Here is a 15,078-nt window from a genome sequence, read left to right as displayed (position 1 = left end):
TAAAAAAAAAAAAAAAAAAGTTGGTGAACCGGAGTCTATCCATTTGTTTTTGAGGTTTGTTTACGAGTTTGACATTTACGAGTCCCCAACCCAAGCAACCGTTTCCAAATCCGAACCATGGTATTTTCCCCCAGACTATCGGAATTATGCGCAGTGACACAGAATGCCACAAACAAATATGATGACTTGCTATATACACCAACTGTCATGTTTTGGCTAAGGTTAAAATACTGTGGCCCAGTAGCATCAAAAAGGCTGATTACTCGACAGGTGAAAGAGATCCACCATGTTGGATCCGAGAGAGGACCTGCTGGCTCACAATCTCTGTTTTAGTTTGATCCCAAAGGTGTTTGGCAGTAAAGTTTTTCCAAACCAAACTTACCCAAGCATTTTTTTTGCTTTCACAAATCGCCCCTCTACAGTTGGAAGCATGCAGCTGTCCAAAGTGTCTGTACAGAAAAAGAATGAAAAGTTTGCTGTGGCGTCATTCCTAAGAACTGACATGATTTCACACCCCAACACATTAACTGGAGTTAATATATTTTCCCACTGGTGAACTTCTTTTGACCCCATGGAAATCCAAAGTCTGCAGAAATACACGCTTAATGTAAGTACGTATTACAGGAAATCCTATTAGGAGCTGTCTACTTTTGGTCATGTTAGGAAGAAGATATTGCTTTCCTGTCAGGCTCGTTTGAGAAATTCACAATGGAGATGCAGCAACAGGATCAAGTGAGGGTATATGATTCATACAAGCAACCTCTCTACTGTATCCCCAAAGTCAATTGTACTACAACAGAGCTATATAGGGGTTAGCCCTAATCCTCTAGCCCGAACCCCAACCCTAAGCTACAGATGATAGTCTACTGAAAATGACGGGTATTTGACTCTCAAGTCAACTGGCAAAGGCAATTGTGTAAAGCTGCATCTGATCTCACTTTGATTCCCTGCAAATCCCTAAATGGAATGACACTTTCATTGCCCTACTGCAGCCTGGCAGGGAATACTGCTGGTCTCACAAGCAAGAGCTCAGTCAGCCACCCAATCACATGAGGCAGCTGTGGTTTTGAGGATACGATGCTGGTACCGTAACTATCTCAAGTGGATCCATGGGAGGACTCTTTAAGAGGAAGAAAAACTGGCAGAGAAAGAGGGTTGAAAAGCAAGAGAGGGAGACGGGGTTGGAGAAATGCTATGAGGAGTAATGGTTGCCTGGAGACTGTTGTCAAGGAGACGATGAGTCCTCCAGTCCTTTGGTATCTCAGCTGTCCTATATATTAATGTTGATCCTGTCCTTTGATTAACTTTTCAATTAGTAGGTGAAGACGAAATAATGACGACGGAGGAACAACAAAATGTGGTCAAAAATAAAAAACATAATTAAGAAGATTGGATTTGGTATCCGAAACAATATGATACCATTTCATTTTGTGACACCCGATCACTCTCACATTGTGACAGCAATCCTCCCTCTTGCTGTCTTTGTGTCTGACTCATTCTGGGGGCCGACCCTGTCATTTTTCTAGCGCAAAGGAAAATGAGTCTTCAAAGAGACAGTGGATGTTTAAAAGATGAAAATCCACCAATTGTTTGCCACTGAATGCTCCCTGAAATGATTTCAGACTTGGAATCAAAGAAAGACTATTTTCAGTGCGCCTTGTGCATAACTAATGAGAGATTTCCCTGGTGTGCGGGGTGTGCTGGTGACTACACCGGTAATGCACCGCCGCTGTGGTGTAAATTGGACATGCACAGGAAAGGGTGAGGCAAGATATTGGGTCACACGGGGGGAAAAGGGCCTCAATCATTCGGTGAAGTTAATTCGATTTGATCTGTGTTCAAGGACCAATGACTCTGTATCGATCCAAGGTCATTGTGTCCTGCCATTTGTCTCCTTTGTAGCTACGATAAACAAAGTAACAAAAGGAAGTGAGAAGAAACTAGTCAGGCTATAAACTAGTTTGATCAAGAGCGCAATGGTTTGTCACTGGGGCGGTATACTTTCACATACGCAGTACGTAGTCATATCCTCTTGTTTGCATCCTATAGAAAACAGCCTTGAACTTTGGGGACAATTCATATACAGTCGATTTTGTGTACATACAGTAGGTCAGATCCAGGGACCATCTTGTTGGGAACCAACCCGTCTTGTCTTGACTGGTCTTGCATGTCTTCAAATGAGACTTGAGACTTCAGATTAAAGACCTGAGACTTACTTAAGACTCCCAACTCTGGTGACAGCGCAGTGAGTGCTCTTCCCGCCTTTGGACCATCTTTGACGTTTTTCTCGCTGCGAAGTCAGCTAAGTCAGAAACGAGGTCTGGAAAAGCTAATCAACAGGCCATGTTTGCTCTAAAACGTGTCGGTGTCGGAAACGTTCGTCTTTGTGAGTGCAAAGCACTTAAGGTCACAAACGTTCCTGAATTATGACTTAAAGTCAGTGTTGTGCAATTAGCAGTTAGTCATGTATTCAATGTGTTTTGGCTGTAGATAGCAATTGAATGTACGTTCTTTTTTTATTGTTACATATTTTATTATACACATATTGTTAGCGCACGCACACATGCAGCGGCATACTGTCACGTGTTGAGGACATCACACCCATAAAAACGTCTCCTTTTGGCATATTTCTCAACATCCACGCATTATTTCTCAGGTAAGTGACATTTCAATGCATTTAGAGCCATGTGCTCTAAAAACGAACAGTTCTTCATTAAGCGGCCCAGCAAGATTACTATTGATTTCTGCATTAAGCTACGGACGTAATGGAGTTCACACTAACTCAAATGTAACCAGACCAAGGAATCTGGAACAGCAACAGATACTACTGAATTAATTGGAATTTAATGGCTGAATTTCCATGGAGAGAAATGTGTGTCTTTATATCCAATCAAACAAAAATAATGGATTTGCAAGCAAAAACAGCTTTCATTCTCCACAAATTTCTAGGCTAAAAAACATTCATTCATTTCTATGCATTTTTGATTGCAACTCCTTTTTTGCTTGCAATTTTTTTTTTGTTAGATTGGATAAAAAGGCAATTTTTTCTCCACAAATTTCTCAGCTACAAAACATTCATTCATTCATTCATTTCTATGCCGCCTGTCCTCACTCGGGTCGCGGGGGTATGCTGGAGCCTATCCCAGCTGACTTACCACTATTCACACTCACATTCATACCTATGGACAATTTAGTCCAATTAACCTAACATGTACGGTTTTGGAATGTGGGAGGAAGCCGGAGTACCCGGAGAAAACTCACGCATGCACGGGGAGAACATGCAAGCTTCCACACAGAGATTCCCAAATGGAGATATGAAGCCAGATCTTCCAGATCTCCTGACTGTGTGGCCAACATGCTAAGCACTAACCACCATGCAGCCTGGCTAAAATCATTCAGCACTTATTCATGTTAAAATACGACTCTGGTTCGATTACTTTACATGTTCTTTGCAGCCAAATCTGGTTAGTTTTCCCACTCCACCACTTTATGAGACTGTTCTTCCCCACAAAGTTTGTAATAGCACCCTTACATCACTGCAGGATTAATATGAAGAGAAACGGTGTAAAACAAAAATAATAGTGTTCCCTCCTTCCATTGCAGTTCACCTTTTGCGAACTCGCTGTTCCAATGTTTTTTAGTGCAATTTTAGTGCTTTTTTTTTTTTACAGCATATGAACACGCATTGTTCAAACGAATGTTTGAACTTAAGAGTGTTTAAATGAGAGAAATGTGAGAAAATGTTAATGACTGTCTGAGAAAAGTGTATAAAGTGTATGATGAGGGCTTTGACAACCTTAACACATATACAATAATTGTAAAAGAAACATTTTAAAAAGTTGGCTACATCACGGATTTCACTTATTGTGGGCTATTTTGGGAACCTATCCCCAAGATAAAGGAGGGAACACTGTATTCCAAAGTAAAAGTCAATAAATAATACAGTAACATGCCTGCCTTATAATAAAAGGGCTTATAATAAAAGGAGCAGTTTTTCACAGCACACATTTCAGGAAGCCGCTCTCCTTACTAACCAATAAACTCTTTTATTCATGCGGCGTAATTCATCAAGATGAATGATCCAATTAAAATAATGAAATGCTAAATACCTTTGCGCCTCTTTGAGGAAGTGATGTGCCGTTTAATGCTGTTGCTAACTGCAATGAAATAGACATTGTGAAATTAAGCACGTTACTGCCTTACAGTCAGTATGTGCAAGGGCAAAAACGAAAGAAAAACTTGCTACAATATAGAATGAACACCTTTACAGTACATAACTTTGAACACCCATCTTTGAGTCAATAATAATGGATTTGATTTTATATGGCGCTTTGCAACGCACCCAAAGCGCTTCACAATGAAGTGAACCCATTTTTCATTCACTCCTCAGTCACACACTGGCGGTGGTATTCTACATCTGTACCCACAGCTGCCCTGGCTTAGTCTGACGGAAACATGGCTGCCAATTCACGCCTCTCAGACCACCACCAAACATTCATTCAGCAGTGGAGGTAAGGTGCCAGGGACACAATAAAAATGACTGGGTGGCAGGAGCAAGGACCAAACCGCCAACTTTCCGGTTTCTGGACAACCTGCTCTATCTCATGAGCCACTGTCGCCCTTGGGTTGTTTTCCTATTGCCTCCAAAATAGAAACACACGTTAATTCATGACGGTTCCAGGATCATCTGCACTCCTGGAAATGTTCAAATAGGTTGGAGGTGTGTGTCTGGCATTTAACGCATGCTGATGTGAGGTCTTTTCGTGTTTGATCATCTACATCATCTGTTGAGGCTCTATTTCTTATGATAAATGTGCTCTGTGATGTCTAGACACAATATTTGTCTTAGATTTGGTCTGGTGTCTTGCGGTTGTTTTGCTCTCCAAACGCAGCCTTTGGAAAACAAAACAAACCACCTTGCTGCCATGTGGGGCCTTGCATCCAACCAATACAATCACGTTTGTGTCTAGTGGGGACCTGTACGAACCCGCACAGGGTACAAAACCCCACTGGATGAAAGGGTCTGGAGATGCCGTGGAGAACGTTATGCTGCCTGCAACATCATTCAGCATGACCGGTTTGGTGGTGGGTCAGTGATGGTCTGGGGAGGCATATCCCTGGAAGGACGCACAGACCTCTACAGGTTAGATAACGGCACCCTGACTGCTATTAGGGATGAAATCCTTGGACCCATTGTCAGAACCTACACTGGTGCAGTGGGACCTGGGTTCCTCATGGTCCACGACAATGCCCGACCTCATGTGGCTGGTGTATGCAGGTAGTTCCTGGAGGATGAAGGAATTGATACCATTGACTGGCCCCCACGTTCACCTGACCTAAACCCAATAGAACACCTCTGGGACATTATGTTTCGGTCCATCTGGCGCCGCCAGGTTGCTCCTCAGACTGCCCAGGAGCTCACTGATGCCCTGGTCCAGATCTGGGAGGAGATCCCCCAGGACACCATCCGTAGTGTCATTAGGAGCATGCCCCCACGTTGTCAGGCATGCGTGCAAGCACGTGGGGGCCACACAAACTACTGACAATCATTTTGAGTTGCTACAATGACATTTTAGCTAAATGGACCAGTGTGCTGCATCATTTTTTCACTTTCATTTTTGATGTGGCATCATTTTGTTACTAATACATCACCCACTTATTATCAGGAAAGATAATCAAGATCATTTTCCCCCAGTTTAGATCTGACGTGTTTTTGAAGTGTTCCTCTAATTTTTTTAGCAGTATATTATATATATATATATTATATAATTTCGGAATATTTCAACTGTCTGCTTAAGTAGTCTTCATAAATTTTCTTTTCGGAATATTAGGAGAAGACTTAATATTACGAGGACTTTGAAAAATGCATTTTTTTGTTGATATTTTAACCCTATCTACTAAAATGCTATTTTTCCTCATATTATTAAATATTATACGTAAAATTGCAACTTTTTGTCTTGTTCGCATATGACTTTATTGCCATAATATTTTGACTTTATTCTTCTAAAACAACTTTTCTGCAACCTAATTTTCAAAAAATTCATTTTTTTGTATTTGTTAACATCCGTCTTTTTTCTTTACTATTTCAACTTCATGCTACTAAAATGACATCATTTTTCCCCTCATAGTATTCATTATTCTCAGGAAATTACATTTTCCTAACTTTTTTGTTAATATTTTGACTTCATTCTTGTAAAATTAGTTTCATTTTTGCTGTTTATTCCTCATAATAATTTTTGTTATAAAAGTAATTTTAATTTTTCAAATGTTTTTGCTAATATTTTGACTGACTGATTCTTGTACAATTACTGCTGATTTTTCCATTTTTGCTGTTTTTTTAATCATTCATTATTCTCATAAAATTTTATTTTTCAAACTTTTCTGTTAATATTTTGACTTTATTCTCAAAACACTGCCGCTGATTTTTCCATTTTTGCTGTTTTTCCTCATATGAATTATTCTTATAAAATGACTAGATATTCCAACTGTTTTTGTTAATATTTTGACTTTATTCTTGTAAAATTTCTGCTTATTTTTCAATTGTTGCTGTTTTTTTCCTCATATTAATTATTCTTACAAAAATTACTACATTTGTCAAACATGTTTGTTAATATTTTGACTGTATTCAAAACAGCATGATTTCTTAACAGATTTTTTTTTAAACTGTGATAGACTCAAGTGATTTTTCACCATTCATCATTTTTTCCACCATAGTAGTGGCAATCTACTGTCTTTTAATTCAAACATCCAATCAAATGTAGTAAAACATACTAAAATGTTTGTTTTGTTTTATTTTTACTCCAGAATATCATTAAAAAGCTTGCGCTTCTTAGACTCGCCGGTTTGTATTTCCTGCCAGTGGGCTCGTCGGCGGATGAAGTGGGAGAGAGCGAATTTGGCCCACACGTGACGAGCAAACTGGTCGGACCTCAGCTGGCTTTCACTTGGCACTGGGATTGAAAAAGCGAGAGGAGGGGTGGCTGGGTCATTAATATATAAGTGAACCAGAAATTAAATCCACCATCGTTGAATAAATGTGCCACGTAAACGGTATTACCAAGCTCCTGTGCGATACTTTGTCTCTGACTGACTGAGGCGCTGCTCCATATGGCCTCCAGTACTCGACTGCCCAACCTGGAGCACGCCATCCGGACATACTGACCCTGGGTGGAAGAAAGTGGCAATTGGACTGGAATAAAAATGATAAAAATCCAGATGTTCTGAGTATTTTGATAATAAGACTTGGTTTTGCAGTAGAAAGGCGACTGTGAAAGCGTCACACGCCTTTCCTTTACTTCTAAGAAGGTCGGTCGCGTTTGTTCTCAGAATCAATACATCATTAAGCCCATCGTACCTCCAGCCTCTTGAGGATCTTTCCCCTTCCCTTGTCGCTGGACGTGGTGATGAGAGCTTGGAGGACGTGGCTGCCAGAGGGGTCAGATGCCAGTGTCAGGAGGTCCTCTGGGGTCAGTGTGCGTAGACTGCTGAGGAGGTGGGAGCGCTCCTGGAACCTGGCTAGTGCCTGCACCAGCCGGGAGCCATGGTAACAGATGGAAGACAGAGGGACCTAGCCAAGACAAGCCACATTGTGAACTGCTGTGTGTCTGACATTTACAAAAAAAATGACGAAAGGTGCATTATGTTCTTCGCTGGCTGCCAGGCATGGCAGCTTTGGACTGGTGACTTGATACTGGCGCTTACCTCTGTGTGTATATTGCCCTCTGCTGTGTCAGAGTGGTAGTACACATCGTAGGTGAGAAGGGACAAAAAGAGAGGGAGGCAGTGGACGCGTCTGGAGCCAGGTTCTGCACAGTGGAATGCCTGGGGAATAGTGGAAAATAAATATTTCCCCTCACAAAAACGACCTTTCAGGGCTCCAGACTAACTTTTTTTTACTAGGAGCACAGCGCCCCCCCCCGCTTAAAATTTAGTAGTATAGATAAATACTATTATGTCCAATATCGCCCTCTTTTCACACACATCGGCCTGCCTCCTTCTTCTTTGATGTCTTTCTTCCTTTTTAGGAGATAATGTCGGTTGGCAAACTAGCTCAGTTGCTGAAGTGCGGAGCACAAGTTTGTCAGCAACAAAAAGTATACAATAATAATGAAATACAATTAAAAATTAACTTGTAGGGTTGCCAACTTCTGCAAAAGTCAGTAAGGGACACCTTACCCACCTGTCTTTTTTGCCTTTAATTGTGTAATTTGATGCCTGCTTTACAACGCTATTAAAATATGGGAAATTGATTGTTCAATAATTTTTTTTTTTGTTAAAAATAACTAACAGAATAAAATGATGACTTCAATATCTTTCTCATAGGAATCTAAAAGTCAAACGCTAGAGCTACTTTGACAAAAAGAAAGAAAAAGAAAGCAGAGGTGAGCTATCTGTGCTTCACGTGACTGGCTTTTACTTTATTGTACACTTTAAAAAGTAAGTTAGCACACACGCCATGAAAGGGACAGCGACTTCCCAGCCAGCTTCCCTGTGGGACAAAAACGAGCTCTGAACAAACCGCATTGTTTGCTAAAAAAACAAAAAAAACCCCACAAAAACAACAAAATCACATTTGGAGTCCGTGGACCTGAGGCTGGGCGGATAACTCTAGCTAGCTAAATAGGCTTAGACTGTGGCAAGCTGTCGTCAACTGACTCCATTTTTACAGATTATGTTTCCCATGGTAAAAAGGGATATAGTGCATCCTTTGTCAACGGCTGTACTTTTATCTGGTTGCACATGCGTGAGTAGATAAAAAAAAAATTACTTGCGATATCTCCATATTTTAGTCGCAAAATGTGACCATGTAGTCGCAGTCTGGAGCCCTGCCTTTGATGGTGTGCACCTGTACACCATGCACTTGGGCATCAAAATGGGGAATGAGGTTATTGTTACAGCAGTAACGTGAATTAACACTTACATCGAGCAGACACTGCATTAATTCTTCCTGTCTTTCTTCGCTTTCAGCACAGCTTTCTGCCAGCTGCACTATTACACCCATGTGACCTGCTGCCAAGATGGCCTCCACACCTTGGAGCATCTCATCAAACAAGCTCTGGAACTTCAAAAACAAAAGACAGACAGTCTCAGCCATCCTTGCGTTGGGACAGCCTGAACTTTGATTTGCAGTGGAACAATTTCAACCCACCAGCTTGTTTTTGGCCGTGGCTGCCGTCAGCCTTTGTATGGGGAAGTTACCGATTGGATGGAGGGCAAGGTCGACCAGGTGACCCTTGAGGTGGTTCTTGTAAAGGTCACGAAGGACAGACTTGTGCGACAGCTGAATGATGGTTTCAATAAGATGACTGGAGGCCTGGTCCTTGAGGAAAACCAGAAGGGGGCTATAAAGATATTGCAGTTAGCAAGTTTTTTTTTTGTAAAAACATGGAAAAAAACCTCCCACTTTACAGACATCTGATCTACAGACCTGACACCTGGGGCAGAACGGCAACTGTTCAGGTACTCCACGATGCGATTGAGGAGCTGTTTGCAGAGTTTGGGTCGTTTCCTGTGACACACGGTCAACATAGTCTGGAACACTGCACTGGCAACAGAGTTTGTGATGCTGACTGGAAACAGGCAAGACAAGAACAAAAATTTAAAATTCAACAGTCTGCACAAGCCGTGCTGTGTTCAGTGTCGTGAAGCAGATAAAAAGATAACATTTCATAGCAGAACCATTGATGTTTTGACGCTCTGGTATCTACGGTAATCCCTCGTTTATTGCGGTTAATTGGTTCCAGACCGAGCCGTGATATGTGAATTTCTGCAAAGTGGGATTCCTTATTTGTACATCAAAATATTTTTTTAATTAGAGCACAAAAAACCTGTTTACGCCCTTCCAAATATGCTTTTTTAACATTAGAGCCCTATAGACATGAAATAACACCCCAAAGTCACATTTACAGTTCTATTACCCAATATAGTAGACATAATCAGAGAAAATAACCCCTTTAAGGCGGAAGTATGGGACAGGAAGTGACGCCTGGGTTTCAGAGTTGGAACACCACCGCAACTATAGCCCATGCTATTATTATGTTATTATTATTATGATTATTGTTATTGTTCCTGTTGTGAGATCATTCAAGCCTGCAATAAAAGCCTGTTGTTCAGGTGATCAAGTCTGATGCTTGTGTCTTCACCGAACATTACAGCAACACTACTGACACCTAGTGATCAGTGTTGAACACTACATAGCATCGCAACGTCTTTGAATGCATCTTCTGAATGCCTTATATTTGTATTTAGTTGAAAATATACAAAATTGACTGATCGGTCAGGTCTGGAAGCAATTAACCGTGATAAGTGAGGGCCGACTGTTTTAGGTGACTCACGTTTAACATTGTCCATCAGACTCTCTGTGAGGCTTTTCAGCTCATACCAAAACGATGTCGGAATCTCAAAGTCTGTCAGCTGAGGAGAAGCATTGCGGCCTTTTGCACCTAGAAGAAACACATGAATAAGACATAACGTTACATACAGTAAGGGAAAGATAAGGTACACTGTTATTTACTGTCATTTCCAGTGTATAAGCCTCTGCTTTGAAGCCTGCAGCTTATACAGTGATGCGGCTATGTGGTCACGCTCTGGTGACATCTCGTGTGCTTCCGAGCGGCGCCCTCGCCTTGGAGAACGTGTGGAGAAGTGTCGGGAGGTTCATGCAGTAAACTGCAATACTAAATGTGACCAGTAGATTTAGTTATAGCCTCAGTAATGTTGCGCGAATGTCTGAAGAAGAGACATCTGCTTCCGGTGTTCTGGCATGAGAAGTGGCAGCACACCGGGACTGCTCGAAGACTGAGTCCGCCCACAGTGCACCTTGCTGAGCTGTGCCAGGTGGCTCCACCCGCTCTATATCCTGGTTCTACTGACCTGCGAGGCGGCACGTTAGCTACTTGGAGGGTGTACAGTGCACCTTGCAGGGCCAGATTCCAACTTCCATCGCAAGCTTGTTCAACAAGACGTCTGGTCTTTTAAAGAGAAGGATGAAGATGGCAACGGCAGCGTGACCTTTCTGGTGGGCTACTGTTTATGTTTAATCTTTGTGTGTAACATCGTTCTGTGTACTAAATATTTCATGTCACGATGAGAAACCGTGGCTTGTAGACCAGTGCGGCGTATTGATGGACGAATCTGTTTTTCTCTTTAAATTTAGTGGGTGCGGCTTAAATACCTGTGGGTTCTGTAGTCCAGAAATTACAATGTGTGTGTGTGTGTGTGTGTGTGTGTGTGTGTGTGTGTGTGTGTGTGTGTACCTGGACGGGATTCAGTGCGAGGAGGTCCTACACAGCCAGCCAGCACATGTAAAAGTGTGCGGACCACGTGAGAGCCGTGAACATGCCTGATGAGCTCTGCGCTGTTGTCTCTTACCACTCGAGTTAAAGACAACACCTGGACTTCCAGAACACCATCGCTATCCTCCTCCTCTTTATCGGCAGTGGCAGATGGCTCTAATAAATAATACAGAAATATGGTCACTTAATCAGCAATCTGCTTTGAAAAACAGTATTTCCTCAAGTGGCGGCCTCCATTCGAAGCGACGCTGTGGTCCAATGGACCACTTGGTGCATTCCCCACTTGAACGAACAAGAGCTGGACCGCAGATGAAAAATCTCAACATACCTGTCGCCCTGGACACCTGTCTGACCGCACTCTCCACTACATGGCCGCCACATCGGTCACAAGAAACGGCCTTGAACTCTGTCCCGGATTCGCCACCCAGCTCAGAGAGCACCTCTGCCACCTGGTCGGGACTGGACAGCGGAAGAAGGCGCTGTAGCGTGACACTTCCCGTGCAATCCATTGCCACCAGGGTTGCTTTACCTTTGACTTCACTGAGGACGTTTTCCACAAACATCACTGCAAATAAAAGGACCATGAAGTCATGACTAAATTAAAATGGCTTAATAGACAAGGCAAGTTTTAAAAATGCAGTTATAACAAAGCGAGAACACATTTAATGGACAGCGGAGGACCGATACCAACTTTTTTTTTTAAGCCAATTATCCTGACCATCCATCCCTCCATCTTCAGGTGCCCAGAATACCTCACTAGGGAGGAGTCCAGGAGGCACCCAAACTGATTTTAAGAGATGTCCTACTCTTTACCTCTCTCCTCAGCATCTTCAAAGTCTTCACTCAGTCGCTCCCCAACTCGCCGGAAATAACCCACACTCATTGCATCCAGACGCTTTTTTCCACTCTCTCCCTGAGACTTTGGCTCATCTTCTGCCATTTTCCTCCTTTTCGCTCCTCCATGGCCAGCATCGAGAGAATCTGGGCTCTTCTTGTCACTTCCTTTCCGTGTCTTCTTCCGCGCTCCCTTTTCCAGCATCCTTTGCATTGCAAAATAAAAACACAGTTGAGAGAAGGTCACAATTTATTGCATGAGTAGCACAGTGGTATGACATCCATCGACAAGTGTTTAGGCAAACACGCAAACTCTGCTCCAAATTTTGAGAGATCTGGCAAAAGTTTTGCAGTATCTCGTAAAACGATGCCAAGCTACAGGAGACGTTGCTTGCCTCCACATAGCAAAAATTGGGTGGAAATGCATCATTTAATTTCCATCTTCAGCATTTGTGGTAGTGTAGCTGTAGCTAGTGTTGCTGGAAATACATCGCTTTGAATACTCGTACTCCTAAGGAAATACATTGATTAGCCATAAATCGGATTCTTTCACTTGAGTTTACTGTTTGTCCTAAAAGTAAATAGTCGTATCAAAAACTCAATGAATGTACTGCTCTTAATTTGAAGCTTCAACGCAAACAGCTCTGAACACGGAAGTACAATGCTCTTAATGTAAAAAGTTTTGCAACATCTCGGAAAAAAGTTACGTTATGTCGCAAAGACATTGCAGTGTCTCGCAAAAATTCTTTTTTTTTAAACCAATCTTTTTCTTCCTCCATGTCCCGTTGGGGGCTCCGTAACACAGACAATAGATGCTCCAGTGGAGATTCCGCATGACTACTGTGCTATACTAACCACTGCTCGCGTAATTTCACCGCTTCATCGTGTTTATTTTATGGTTTGCAAATGCCTTTTCAATGCATTCCAACGGTCTACTGCCTTTTTCCTGTAGTAATGTAAAACACTACAAATTGTTTATGATTTGACGGCGGCTTGGTTGAAGACTTGTTATTATGGCACGTGAGCGGGCACGACATTGCGATATTGTGGAAAAGAGATTCGAGTATGGCACGATATAACTCTACAACTTCCTAAATTACGATAAGGAATTTAAATTCGGTAGTAAAAAGAATAGGACAAATAACATATACTCACGTGTAACGCACGACTCTTTACTCGCCCAAAGTCGAGTAAAATTTCTTCCGGTACGACACTTCCGTGAAAGGCGGAAGCGTTTCTTCTTCTATGAATCAACTGAAAATCGCTAACCACCGCCATCATGTGGTCAGTCTATGAAATGTAAAAAAAAACGACAGAAATGCAGCCTTCAATACAGCTTCCAAAATGCGATAGAATTGATACAGACATGTGTAATTGATACATATGTGTAAAATATTTGTATTCATGTAATATGTTTACATCTTATATATACATATATATATATAAACAAAACGGCAAAATGAAGGCACATTTTCAAACACTGTTGGGACAGGTTGTGTATTGTCACTGTTTTTCCCAAAAATCATGTGAATTTGAAAGAGAACTGTCTTCACCTCAAGGCACTCACAGTTGCCATGACCACATTCAAAGTAATCTCTTTTTGCAAACGAGAAATAACTTCCTAAAGAACATGACTAAACACTAGTCCGAGCTAGCCAGGCGTTGAAACTGGAATCTTCTGATCTATAGTTAGACGTGTTATCCATTACACCACTAGCCCTACAAATGCTGCCATGCATCTCCCCGTGCGAGCGTGGGTTTTCTCCTCCCACATGCCAACATTCTAACATTGCATGTTAGGTTAATTGGCGACTCTAAATTGTCCATAGGTATGAATGTGTGTGTGAATGATTGGTTGTCTTTTTGTGCCCTGCCATTGGCTGGCGACCAGTCCAGGGTGTACCCCACCTCTCGCCCGAAGTCAGCTGGCATAGGCTCCAGCATATCTGCGACCCTAGTGGCTTATGTTCACTAGGGTCGCAGATATGCTGGAGCCTATGCCTATGGGAGGGCGCTGGAAAAGAAGGGTAAACTATGGTACTTTCCCTGGTGGAAACTGGAGGGTTTGGTAGTGGCCTTGCTCAAACAGAGTTTCCTTGCAGTTTCTTCAATGGCAGCAAGAAAAGTTTCAATAATTGTCTTTTTCCCTTTGCTAGTACCTTTGAAATCAGATGCAAAAACACACATGCGGGTGCTGCTCATCTCACAAATGCATGTTTGTTTTTTACAAATGAGGCATTGTTTAAAAGGGAAATAAAGTATTTTCCAATTGCCATGAGTCAAACCTAAAATCTTGGGATAGGTACTCAGACGTGTTAACCATTTCACCACTAGCCTTGCGAAAATTGGACAGGATTTTTCTTCTGGGGGCTATTAAAGATTGCACCTCCTGTTTTTCTTGCCAGGAAGACTATTCAATTATTCATGTCCGAAATCCAATTGTCTGTGTCAGTGTAGGTAGCAGAAACACTAAAGGCACCCTGCAGTGCTCGGTCAATTATTAATGCTCTTGTGGCATGCTTGTAGTGAGGTGACCCAGGATTGTCGTGGGACACTGCACTACCAACTTTTCAGCTCTGATAAAGTTGACAGGATAGAAATCATATCAACATCTTGTGTGGTTTAGATAAAGTCTGTGCTTGGAAAGTAGGTCATGCTAGTGACTCCCACCTACGTGTGTCTCAACAAGGGACCGGATAGAATCTTGAGTTTACTGTTGTGGCCCAGAACCCTAATGTTCTGATGTGGATCATGTTTACAGTGGATCCCCGATTCGGCATTCATGGCCTTGCAAATTCACTGACTTTTGGTTAAAAATGTAAGTCTAAGGGGGTAAGTGTGTGTTGATGTACTACACTGCTGATGGGGACGTCATACAACTTCATGTCAAAAAATCCCAACCATCGCTTTAAGGCTTAAGTCCATGTTCTACATGTTCTCTATTTCATAT

At 42.0% G+C, this 15,078-nt stretch overlaps 1 protein-coding gene across 1 annotated transcript; it reads right to left on the bottom strand.

The window, feature by feature from the left end:
- Nucleotides 1-6,596: 6,596 nt before the first annotated feature.
- On the bottom strand, nt 6,597-13,349 carry LOC129177019 (nucleolar protein 9). The gene is made up of 12 exons (XM_054767699.1): nt 13,284-13,349; nt 12,108-12,334; nt 11,623-11,859; nt 11,256-11,450; nt 10,335-10,442; nt 9,428-9,569; nt 9,149-9,341; nt 8,921-9,061; nt 7,702-7,821; nt 7,355-7,567; nt 7,058-7,163; nt 6,597-6,950 (listed from the first exon to the last, which is right to left on the bottom strand). The coding sequence occupies exons 2-12, from the start codon at nt 12,331-12,333 to the stop codon at nt 6,796-6,798; spliced, it is 1,836 nt and encodes a 611-aa protein (XP_054623674.1). The 5' UTR covers nt 12,334; nt 13,284-13,349; the 3' UTR covers nt 6,597-6,795.
- Between the last annotated feature and the right edge of the window lie 1,729 nt (nt 13,350-15,078).

Source organism: Dunckerocampus dactyliophorus, chromosome 2, assembly GCF_027744805.1.
Source record: "Dunckerocampus dactyliophorus isolate RoL2022-P2 chromosome 2, RoL_Ddac_1.1, whole genome shotgun sequence".
In the NCBI taxonomy this organism is placed as follows: domain Eukaryota; kingdom Metazoa; phylum Chordata; class Actinopteri; order Syngnathiformes; family Syngnathidae; genus Dunckerocampus; species Dunckerocampus dactyliophorus.
Note: the sequence above shows the minus strand (reverse complement) of the source record. Positions and strands in the feature narration are given on the sequence as shown.

Coding starts and splice junctions, on each gene's coding strand:
- LOC129177019 (XM_054767699.1), bottom strand. CDS start 12,333: ATGCTGGAAAAGGGAGCGCGGAAGAAGACACGGAAAGGAAGTGACAAG. Junction 11,860..12,107: donor TGAAGATGCTGAGGAGAGAG/GTAAAGAGTAGG, acceptor TTTTATTTGCAG/TGATGTTTGTGGAAAACGTC. Junction 7,822..8,920: donor TAATGCAGTGTCTGCTCGAT/GTAAGTGTTAAT, acceptor ACTATTCCCCAG/GCATTCCACTGTGCAGAACC.